Source organism: Cervus elaphus, chromosome 3 (genome assembly GCF_910594005.1).
Source record: "Cervus elaphus chromosome 3, mCerEla1.1, whole genome shotgun sequence".
Classification (NCBI taxonomy): domain Eukaryota; kingdom Metazoa; phylum Chordata; class Mammalia; order Artiodactyla; family Cervidae; genus Cervus; species Cervus elaphus.
In genome coordinates, this window is record NC_057817.1 from 11197380 (window position 1) to 11209902 (window position 12523).

The 12523-nt window shown below is 39.3% G+C and overlaps 1 protein-coding gene across 1 annotated transcript in view; it reads left to right on the forward strand.

Annotated features, from left to right (window-relative positions):
* PTPRQ (protein tyrosine phosphatase receptor type Q) overlaps nt 1-12523 on the forward strand; it is a 301145-nt gene that overhangs the window by 46461 nt on the left and 242161 nt on the right. The window contains exons 17-18 of the mRNA XM_043880358.1: nt 6728-6893; nt 7919-8179. Of these exons, the coding sequence (XP_043736293.1) occupies nt 6728-6893; nt 7919-8179 (427 nt within the window). The remainder of the gene's footprint in view (nt 1-6727; nt 6894-7918; nt 8180-12523) is intronic.

Sequence of the window (12523 nt, forward strand, 5' to 3'; positions counted from 1 at the left end):
CTCAAGACTTCTCCATCTGTACAGCACCAATGATAAAACATCTAGATTAATGGAGAGAAGGTTCTCCACAGTGAGGGACACCCAGAGAGGTTCACAGAGTTACATGGAGAAGAGAAGAGGGAGAGAGATAAAGGTGACCAGGAGAAGAGGGGGAATCCAAAGGGAAGAGAGCAAGCTAGCCAGTAATCAATTCCCTATGTGCTCTCCACAGTCTGGAACACTCAGAGAGGTTCACGGAGTTACATAGAGAAGAGAAGAGGGAGGAGGGAGATGGAGGTGACCAGGAGGAGAAGAGGGGTAGTCAAAAGGAAATAGATGGATCCAACCAGTGATCAGTTCCCTAAGTGTTGCCCACAGCCCGGAACACACACAGAGATTCACAGAGTTGGGTAGAGAAGAGAAGGGGGAGGGAGGAGGTAGAGGTGACCTGGGGGAGAAAAAGGAGAGTGAAAAGGGGGAGAGGGCAATCAAGCCAGTAATCACTCCTAAGTAAAAATGGGGACTGAAGATTGGATTCTTATGAGTACAAAATTGATAACAAATGCCAAAAAGCAAAGATTAAAAATCGAGTAGAGGTTAGCCTCTCAAAAATGCAATATTAAAAAAAGAAAACAAAATCACAAAAATTATTAAAAAAATATATATGAAATTCACTTTAAAAATAGGGTCTTTTTTTGCAATGTAGTAGCAGGTTATAAAAATGAAAATTAAAGGAGTAATAAAGAACATAAATTTTTTTTTAATTTAAAAATTAAAGAAATTATAATAGTAAAATATATCTTGGAATTTCTCTGGAGCTGTTGAGGGCAGTGTGGGGTCAGTTCAGTTTCAGATAGTTCCTTTTTCCAGCTTATACTTCTTCTCAAGGTCTATAGGCCCCTTCCAATGTATTTGGTGCTAACTCCAGGGTTTTAATCTGTTGCGCCTGTCACTTCCAGAGCAGTTCCCTCTGTTTATTTTGGCTTCCTATGTTTACTGGTCTCTTCAGTGTCTAATTTCCGCCCTGACACAAGGGGGTGAAGGTGGTCACTTGTCTAGGCTCACTTGTTCGGTCATGCCGTGGGGAGGGAGGAGCTCTGCAAACAAACATCACTGCCGTGTGTGGGGAGTGCACACGGTGTCTGGGCCACACTGGGTTTGCCCCCGCTCACGGCGTGTGTGCTTTCCCCGTCTACACTGCTCAGGCCCCAGGTTGCTCTGCAGGGAACTGTCTAAAGCAGGCCCTGGGTTGTCTGCACTCCCCAGGTCTAAGCTGCTCAGGTTCAGGTTCTTGGGGACTCCGCAAAGGCACAGACTGGGCTGGGCGTGCGTTTTGTGCCCTTCCCAGGTCTGCGCAGCTCAGGTGACCAGATGCTTGGTGAGCGCACTCTCCCCGGGTGGGCAGTGCGTCTTATCACCTCCCTGGTCGCAGACGCTCGGTTTCCTGGGTGTGCAGTGGGAGCGCCATCTCTGGGGTGCCGTGTGTCTCCTCTGGGGAGCTGACCTCTTGCTGTGACCCTCCTGGTGGGTGTCAACCATCCAGAATCCCAGGAAGACTTGGTTAGCAACTGGGAGCCTGCTCGCAGTTTGGTAGCAGTTGCTGTCTCTGGGGCTGAGATTGCCCCTCTCCGGCTCTGGTTGTTGCCCGCCTGCCTCTCTGCCTCCAGCGTGGGGTGGAGGGGGCGGGAGAGGCCAGTCCATAGCCAGCTAGCTCTCCTCTGGTATTCGCTCAGTCCTTGGTTCTGTGAGCGGCCGGCAGTGCCTTAGGTTAGAGCTTTTTGTGGGAAGGTTCTCTCTCTCTTTTTATTTTTCCCTCTCTCTGGCCATCCCACAGTTTGGGTTACTCTCTCACTTTAGCGCTCTCTCTCAGATTGTCCTCAGGGCAATCAGGCTCAGTCCTTACCCTAAGCAGTGCAGCCCACACCTCCCTGTTCAGCCCCCGTTTGCTGGTGGTGGATGTGAGCATCTGGGCTACTTCTCTTCTGGGAGTTGAGGTTAGGTGCATAATCTGTGGGTTTTATTTATTTATTCCTCCAGGTTATGTTGCCCCCCTGAGATTCCAAAACTCCCCCACAGACCAGCCGGTGAGAGGGTTTCCTGGTGTTTGGAAACTTCTCCCCTTTCATGACTCCCTCTCTGGGACGGGTCTCCATCCCTAACTCGTTTGTCTCTCTTTTTATTTTTTATATTTTGTCCTACCTCCTTTTGAAGACCATGGGCTGCCTTTCTGGGTGCCTGGTGTCCTCCACCAGCATTCAGAAGTTGTTTTGTGGAATTTGTTCAGTGTTCAAATGATCTTTCACTGAATTTGTGGGGGAGAAAGTGGCCTCCCCATCCTATTCCTCCACCATCTTCGGACTGCGCCCCTCCCACCTTTTTTTTAAAGATATGTGTTTTTAATTAAAATTAATCATTTATTTTTGGTTGCACTGGGTCTGTCTTCACTGCTGCAAGTGGGGGCTACTCTAGTCTCAGTACGCAGGCTTCTCATTGTGGTGGCTTCTCTTCTTGTGGAGCATGGGGCATAAGCTCTCGCTGCACGGGCTGAGGAGTTGTGGCTTGCAGGCTCTAGAGCATAGGCTCAGTAGTTTTGACACACAGCCTCAGTTGTTCTAACACATGGTCTCAGTTGGTCCATGGCATGTGGAATCTCCCAGGACTAGGGATTGAACTCATGTCCCCTGCATTGGCAGGCAAATACTTAACCACTAGACCCCAGGGAAGTCCTCTGCCTCTGTTCTTGATTTCCATATTATCTACTTTGCATATAGTGGCCAGAGAGAATGTGGGATATAGCGTGTCTCATTGATTTAACAATGTCCTTTAGATTTCCACCGCCCATCACTTAAAGTCTAAACTTTACGTGTTTATGCAACCTTAAAGTGGTCTCCAAGAGCTCACCTGATTGGACCTTCATCTAATTATGCTGCCTGCTTGGTTTCTGTGCTGCTAGCATACTGGGCTCTCTTTCTAGTTCCTTTAGTGTGCCATGCACATCCCCGCTGCAAGATTTTTGTGCTTGATATTCATTTTGCATGGGTATCTTGCCTTCAGTTTTGGTCGACTTTTTTCTATCATTGAATTCTCAGCTCCAGAATCATTTGTTGACTATAAGAAAAATGCATAATGTTAGATCTGTGAGTTTGAGTTTTATTCAGAGACTTTATGAGAGTTATAACCTAGGAAATAGCTTCTCCATAGGTCTGAGGGAACTGTTGTGTGGAAGTAGGGGAGAAGCCCTAATATATGATTTAAGGCTAAGAAATACATGCAGTCAAGCATACATCTCAGTAAAAGGTCACTGTTAGTCACAAGACACAGATATATCAGTTAATGATTTTAGAATGATTTCTATGTATGGGAAAATGTAAGAATCTGGGTTCATGAAAATTCTTCCTGAGATATACACCTAACTTTCTGATGGGCTTGTTTATCCAAAGCACAGAATGCCTCATCTTGTTTTGTATCCCAAATTCCTTTCAGGGTGCGCTATAGGTTTATAGCTGCAGTGGCTAATGACATAATCCTTGTAGAACTAAACTGTGAGCAATTATTTGTTTTATATTCTCATCTCCTTCCTTGATTACCTACTCTAAATAAAACCACTCTTTGTTTCCTCTGAGATGTAGCTGATTATTTCATTCATTTATTTATTGAGTTGATTGTTGTTAGGTGTGACCATTAGAGTGTAACTTCCCTACAAGGAGAAGTCTCTTTTGTCTTGTTTACTGTAAAATACCTAGTGCTGAGAATAATGCTTTCCCTGTAATAGATGATCAATAAATATTTAGTTAATAAATAAAACTTTGTATAACAGTGTTCTCATATATCAGTGGTCCCCAATCTTTTTGGCACCAGGGACCAATTTCACAGAAGACGATTTTTTCACTGACTGGGGGTAGGGGGGTGGTTTTAGGATGATGCATGTAATTATGTATGTATTACGTACATAATGCATGTAATAAAGACATTACATTTATTGTGCACTTTATTTCTAATTAATGCTGCCCCTGATCTGGCAGGAGGTACTGGTCCGTGGCCTGGAGGTTGGGGACCCCTGCCGTATGTGACTGGGGTTCTGGAGGGAGGGTATCAATACTGAACACGGTTACCAGCACAGGGTAGAACTCGAGGTGAACTTTTGGGAGTGGGTAAGATTCAGACTCACTGGAAAGAGAAGAGGATATTTTACATGAGCAAGTCTTGTCGGGGGGTGAGGGGTGGGGACAGTATTCTGTTTGTCATTTGTAAATGTCATTCAATGATTGGGGTGTCTTGAGTTATAAATGATTCATGAAAAATTCTATCCTTTCTAGAATGATTTAATTCATTCCTATACTTGGTATAGGTATTTCCTAAAGAAAATTCTAGGTATTTATAATATTAATTGTAGAAGGTGCACATTTTTTACCCTTATCTGTTTGTCTTATTTCTCATATTTCAAGGCAAATGGCTAAAAAGATGATCTTTCCTTGGGTTGGCCGAGGCCGTAAAATTATTTGTTGTCAGATAAAATATATACTCCTAGAATTACTTTTTACTATTTTTATATGAACACTTTTTTTGAGATTGTAATTTATGTATTAAGTAAAAGTTATTTTAAGAAATCATGTTAATCTTTTGTATTCAGATTATATTTATTAACTATATTAACTATCTCTAATAGTCTAGTCTTTCTCTACCAATGAAATTATTTGTTAAATTTTAATGAATTAAGCAACAGTATCCTGGTTGCTTAGCAAAGTGTACATGCATAATTGGGATCGTTTTCCTAATCATATAAAATTAATCATTTCAGGTCTTCAAATTCTGCTTTAAAAGTAGAAATAAAAGAACAAATTACATTTTCTTCAATTGATTTCTATTAGATACATGGAGTCCACATAGTTGGAACTCCACACACCTCTAATTTACAAATTTGTTTTAAAAATTTTCATAATATTATCTTGAGATCACTGCAGTTGATGTCTTTTCCTTTCAGTCCTTCACTAATGCCTTGCTATGATTCTTTGTATCTCTGAGTTTAGCATTTCATTAAGGTTATAGCCTTCCTCTCCTACATGGTACTTTCTCCTACCATCCTTTTTCATACCAGAAGTTCTCAGCATTCTGTTCACTTTTCCTATCTTACCATATGCCAGACAAACAAGATAATTGCCAGTGACACCTTATAAATCCATAAGCAGTGATATGCTTCTAGACCTCATGATTATCTTTCTTAAGTAACAAAATACTCTTCACACAAGACAGCAATAAACATGTCTGCCCAGGAAATTTGTTTCTCTGACTCTTACCACATAACAAGTGGTTTTTAAAGTGTAATATAATTAAAATTATAAAATGAATGTGACTACTTTCATTTAGATGTATCTTTCTTTTACACCTTGAAATATGGAATAAAGAAGAATAAAGATTGTTATAAGTAGCTTTTAATGAATTAAAAAAAAAAATCCCTGAAGTATTGGGACTATCAGATCAGCCCACTGAAAATTTCTAAAGGCAATGCCAGTTCTGAAGGTTTTAATGAATAATTGGCTATAATGGAAGATGATTAATAATGAAAGATAAACTGACATGGAACATGACACATCATTCATTGAGTCAACAAAAGTTGAAGTGCCTCCTCTATGCCAGGTGTTAATTTTTGTTGTTTTCTCTCTTGCTGGTTTTTTTTTTACTACTCCCTTGACTAACACTGACTGTCTTCCACTGATACCTGTTTAGCAGTCCTTAAAATAGTCTCTCTCCTGGGACACAAATGTGAGTTCTTTGTGAGGGAGGTGGGGGTTACCCACACTACCCGCATCCTTGACATGACAGAACCAGGTCCAGTTCTATCTTTTCCAGCCCTTCTCAGTTCTTCCTCTTGTGTTATATCCCACTACTGTTTGCTGCTCGGGTGTGTTTGCACAGAGGTCAAACTTCTTGGGTGAGGTACTGGTAATATGGTTCAAGTCTGATCACTCTGTGTGGTCACACTTGACCCACGGGAGACTGTGGCATCTTTGTCAGGGCAAAGGTGGGTATACAGATTACTCTCAACTCTTCCCAGTTTCCTTTTTCTCTGATCAACCAGACACATGAGTGGGAAGCTTCCTTACCTTCCAACGAGAATGTGTCATTCTCTCCAGCAGACATCCTCCATGCATGGTTGCAATGCCCACAGGGCCCTCCTCATTTAGCTGGACTGTGGGCAGAAGCACCCTCTTTCCATCCTTTTGGCAGCCAGGAGAAAGCCATGGCATCTTCCACAGGGTCAGAGACTTGGGACTTCAGCAATGTCTGCCTTCACTCCCTCTAGTCTTCTACTTACCTGGAGTTGGGAGAATGGGCATGCATGAAATGTTACAGGACAGCTTTTGTTTTCAGGTGGACCAACAGGTAGTCTCACTCACATCTATTATATTATGCATATATATATATATATTTATATATATATATATATAAATCATGTGTTTGTATATAGTGTGTATATATATATATATACACACACCTATATGTGATATTTAGAAACATTTGGAGGCTATTGGTCTTTTAGCATATAAACTCCTCTATGTTGGTTCGCTAAACTTATTGCTATGTGAATATCACTAAGTTATCCTCAACTACCTCCAAATTACTTCTTGGTGAAGATAGGAAGTATCACAACCCCTATCTTGCAGTATTAATTTATGTGATGTGACTAGTATGGAGTTTATAACAGATCCTTTTTAAGTCATGAAAAATATGAATTTATCTCTTTCTCTAGGTATCCTATTGTATGACATCTAGGAGGGAAAAGCTATTTCAAGTAATTGTATATAGCAACAAAGCCAAAGTAGAGAATCTGACTCCAGGTATGGACTATGTGTTCCATGTGAAGACAGTTAGAGGCAAAGATTACAGCGCATCTGTAATGGAAAACGTGGCTACAAGTAAGGAAATATCATAAATGAAATTTTCACTTTATAGTTTTATGAAAACTGAAAGTATTTTGGCCCAGAATATTAAAGATATTTTTAAACATAAAGCTTGATAATTAAGGAATAATGATGATCATGCTATGATTCAGAGAACTCTCAAAAATATGTGAACTTCAAAAAAAGTCTTTGTCTAAATTTATTGGGAACTACATAGAGTTTTTTAATAATCTGAAGCAAACATGTATATATATGTATATATGTACCATGTATGCCACATATATAGAATATATGTATATATACATGTGCTATATAACATGTCATAATGTTATAAGTACAGTTCATTTTCTATTGACGTAGGGGTTTGATAAAGGAAAAAAATTATTTTTTTCTTCCTTGATGTTTGTAAATTCATTGTAACTCAGTTTCATATTGTTTTTGAGTGGGGAGGAGTGATAGTATATGTCACCAACAGTTCTTGTGAAAATTTATGATGCTTAGAGGATCTCCTCTCAGTGGAGAACAAATGATAATGCAAGAAACAATATTACTTTGCCAGATGAACTGATTAAAAATGCAGCGATATAGAAATGCTGAAAACTTTGTAATTGGAAGAACCACATTTGAAAATACCCTTACTTCTGACCCTCACTGCCTCTCTAAGTTACTCTATTTCATCTCCATCCAATATCTATCTATCTGTTAGGTGGTAGCTAACAAACCTGTAACTATATCATATAAGGATACTTCTGATTACAAACATGCAGGAGGCATAATTCTAGAGGAACGTCCATTGGAAGTGATTCATGATTTGATTAAGGAAAGATATTTGGGAACTAGAGAGGATGTTAATGTGTCACTTAAAACTCATGTTTATATAATAGCCTATTTCTCTATTTGCAGAGCTGAGCATGTAAGACATTATACTTGAATAAATTCAAGTATTATTACATAGATTTTTAAATTATACTATTTATGTTTGCTTTATTTTTTCATATATGTGTGCAGTTTTTACTTATATATATTTATCTTTTCAATAGAACCATCCAGGATTTGTGGCTTAACCTTGAAAGATGTGAATACTTCTTCTGCACATTTAAGGTGGAATCCAACAGAGACCAATTTCACTCATTACAAGATTTATATATCAAACAGAACATTTGCAGAAGAATATCTTATCTGGGGCGTGATGACTGAGCATACAGTTACAGATCTGACTCCTGGTGGAATATATAACATCACAGTATACAGAGTGAGAGGAAGTGTTGAAGGGTCTGGCACATTTATCAGAGTCATTGCAGGTATATTTACAAATTCCTTTTGATATTTAAAAACTTCACATTTTGCATATTGTGCTGCTTAAGATAAAATTTCATTTTTTTAATTTGAAATTTTACAGTGTTTAGAATATTTCAGAGGGTAAAAACACTCCTTATATTCTAAGGATTTTGGGGATAATATGCGTAAGATATAAATTAGATAACGGAGTTTTGGCACATAGTCAGTACTCAATAAATACACCTATATACAATATCACATCAAATGAGAGGTCCAGCTAATAGAATTAGGTGGTTGATTTGGGGATCATCCATTCTCCTACAACTGTATTCTTTGTTTTTAATATTCTACTATGTACTATACATATGAAAAAGCACAGTCTTAGGGTGTGGGTGTGTGGATTATGAACATGGAAATACTTATAAGTCAAATTAAGAGATGAAGCAGTGGAAGTATTTCGGTCTTACTGTGGTCGCACAGCAAGGGAATGATTACCTTTACTGAATGGATGGAAAAGTCTCTCCAGGGCTGCAAAAAGATAAGGAGTTTCCTAGGGGAAAAACTAGGGGGCTTGTGGGGTGTGTGCAAAGGAGGATTCGGAGAGAAGGAACAGCCTGTGCAAAATTATGGAGGTGTTAATGATATGGTGTGTTTGTGGAATTTTAAGCAATTCAACATTGCAAGGTTTTGTTTCTGTATGAGAACAAAATCCTATTTTGAGTAAGTTAAAGCATCATTTTTTTATATCCAAATGAAGTTGTTGCTGCTGCTGCTAAGTCGCTTCAGTCGTGTCCGACTCTGTGCGACCCCATAGACGGCAGCCCACCAGGCTCTCCCCCATCCCTGGGATTCTCCAGGCAAGAACACTGGAGTGGGTTGCCATTGCCTTCTCTAGTGCAGGAAAGTGAAAAGTGAAAGTGAAGTCACTCAGTCGTGTCCGACTCTTAGCGACCCCATGGACCGCAGCCTACCAGGCTCCTCCGTCTATGGGATTTTCCAGGCAAGAGTACTGGAGTGGGTTGCCATTGCCTTCTCCAAAATGAAGTTGTTAAACCTATTAATATTTAAATTTTCATAAGCGAACAAGATTGCAGTAATAACTGATGAGACTACATTTAAATGATCTTCAAGGCTATGGATCTGACATAATCCAGAGCAGACACATGATGATAACTCAGTCTGTGGACCTTTGTTATGTGGGTGTCACACTGTGTTGTGGTGCTGTAACAAATTGCCACAAGCTTTGTGGCTTAAAATAACACAACTGGACTGTGTCAGAGTTCTGTAGGTCATAAGTCTGACATGGTTTCTAATCAGGCTAAAATCAAGATATTGGGAGGCTCTAGGGGAGAGTCCTTTTCTTTGATCATTCAGGTTTTTTGGAGAATTCTGTTCTTGTGGCTGTAGGACTGAGGTTACACACAGGTTAAACCTTGCTGGCTGTCAGCTGAGATCTGACCCCCCTCTAGTGAATATCTCATTGCTTGGCATGTGACCTTCTTCCTCTGTCTTCAAAGACAATAAAACAAAATCGGATTGCACTCATGCTTCAACTCTCTTTCCATTTTTACTGTTACATCAGACTCTTCTGCTTTTTTCTTCCACTTTTAAGAGTCTTATGATTAGATTGGGCCCACCTAGATAATCTAGATTGCTCTCTTTGTTTTAAGGTTCATATTCCTAATTCCACCTGCAAAGTCTGTTTTGCCTGTAATGTAATATATTCACAAGTTCCAAGGTTTAGGTTGTGGGCGTCCTCGATGGGGGCATTATTCTATGTATCTTACATACTATTATTCTCCTAAATGTGATATTTGTGTGATAATGCAAACAGGCAGAGCTTGCAATTTATATACCAACCGCATTCCTGTATTTGACACTTGCTAGTTGAGTACTGGGCTTCCCTTGTAGCTCAGTAAAGAATCTGCCTGCAATGCAGGAGACCTGGGTTCGATTCCTGGGTCAGGAAGATCCCCTAGAGAAGGAAATGGCAACACACTCCAGTATTCTTGCTTGGAGAATCCCGTGGACAGAGGAGCCTGGTAGGCTACAGTCCATGGGGTCGGAAGAGTCAGACACGACTTAGCAACTTAACTACTACTACTAGCTGAGTACTATTGGGCAAGTTACTTAGAATTCAAGTTGATGATCTCTGAGATTCCTTATGACTTTAAAATTTTTTATTACATTTTAATTTTTATATATATAATAAATATAGCATGTTTTATGTATATAATAAATATAGCATATGTAAATAAATATATATAAAATATAAATGTATTATATATATAATAAATATAAATAAATATATTATTATTAAATAAATATAAAAACAAATAAATATAAAAATTTATATATATAATAAATATATATATAATAAATAAATATAGGGTGTTTAGAAGCGTCCCGGACCTCTACCCACTAGATACCAGTAGGGTCCTCTTAATTGTGATAATTGAGGAATAATTAATTGTGACAACCAGATATTTTTCCTAGCAATCCCCAGAAGTCCAGAAATTGCCAAAAATTGGCAAAAGCCCAGTAGGTCTGTGTTAAGCACCAATTAAATAGTACACTGAGCAAATGTTGAGCAAAGATATGATCAATAAAATGTTTTATTTATGAACAAGTCAAGGAGATAGTGTGGTTAGTGTGAGTGACCGGATTTGCTCACTTAAAATTTGGTCAGAGGAAAAACTGAGCAAGATAATGCCCAAGCAGGAAAGTTTTGCAGAAGATATGGAATATCAGTAGCCATTTTAATGAAAGATGGAAGCACTTCATGAAATAGCAGGAACTTTGTGTCCTGGTTGGATCATGTATTTTAGGTGAAGGTTTTTGAGAGATTAGAGGTAGGTGTTGGAGAGCAGTGATTTGGGAGGTGAGCAGATAAGAGGAAATGGAAGAGGAAGGTAACCCAGGTTTGCTGACAGACCTCTGGAGCAAAAGTAGTGATGGCAGAGCTGGGCAGAGCTCTGCGTGGGCATGAGGAGAGAGCGATAACCAGAAGTGAAAAAGAAGTAAAGCGTGGTTTTACTGAGAGATGACGAGGGTATGTGAGGGAGGACAGCAGAAAGAACAATAGCTATTAACCATAGCTTGCATTTTAAGCTCTTGCTGCGTTCAGACTGCTCTTCTAAGCACTTTACATGTATTAATTTTATTCCCACATAAGTGTGTGGCAAAGAGGGTTATTACCATTAGATGAGGCCAGAGGGGTACAGACGGGTTAAGGATTTTGCTTAACTTCTTAATTTATGTGGCAAAGATAGAATCTGAACCCAGTTATCCAGTATTAGGGGAGCTCCCCAGGCGACTCAGTGGTAAAGAATTGACCTGCCAGTGCAGGAGACTCAGATTCGATCCCTGGGTCGGGAAGATGCCCTGGAGAAGGAAATGGCAACTCACCCCAGTATTCTTGCCTGGGAAATCTCATGGACAAAGGAGCCTGGTGGGTTACAGGCCATGGGGTCACAAAGAGTAGGATATGGCTTAGTGACGAAGCACAGCATACGTCCAGTTATAGGGCCCGTGACCAGAGCCCTTACTAAAAACTGATTTTTTTAGACACCTGCTGCACCTAATTTGATGATGATTTAGTAAAGGATATATATTATTTTTTCAATATTTTTAAAAAGATTTCTTGATACAGACCATTTTAAAATTCTTTATTGAATTTGTTACCATATTGCTTCTATTTAGTTTTGGTTTTTTGGCCACAAGGTATGGGGGATCTTAACTCCCCAACCAGAGATCAAACTTGCATTGAAAGATGAAGTATTACTCACTGGACTGCCAGTCAAGTCTCAAGATGTTTGTTTTGTTTACAATTTGTACCTAGTCCATTTTCAAAGTATGCGGAAACTATAGGAACTTGATAAATATATGTTGCCTTAACACTGGACATATTTTGACAGTTGAGGTCACCTCAACTAATCATCTTAGATTTGAAAGAAAAATTTATGTCATCCTATTTAATGCTTGAATCCTTTCTAAAATGCTAATACGTTTAGAATTTCTTCATCTGCTATTGTTCGTAAGCCACTTTGTGAGGGTTATGAGAGTGCAGTTCTCGTGGTGATTGAAACTCGAACTCTGAAGATGTTGCTTCTGGGTCCAAGTCCTGGACCTACTATTTACCTATTTCTTTGAGACCTCAGTGAAGTTACCTACATTCTTTGTTCCTCAACTTTCTCCTTTTTAATTGGCAGTAATCATAGTATCTCCCTATGATTTGTTACGGCGGTTACATAAGACAATCAGTGAAAAAGTTTAGAACAGTGCATAGTGTGTTATAAACTTGATATGAGTTACTTCTTACTATTCTGCATGTCTGATATTTCCTCGGTCAGAACATATATTATGCC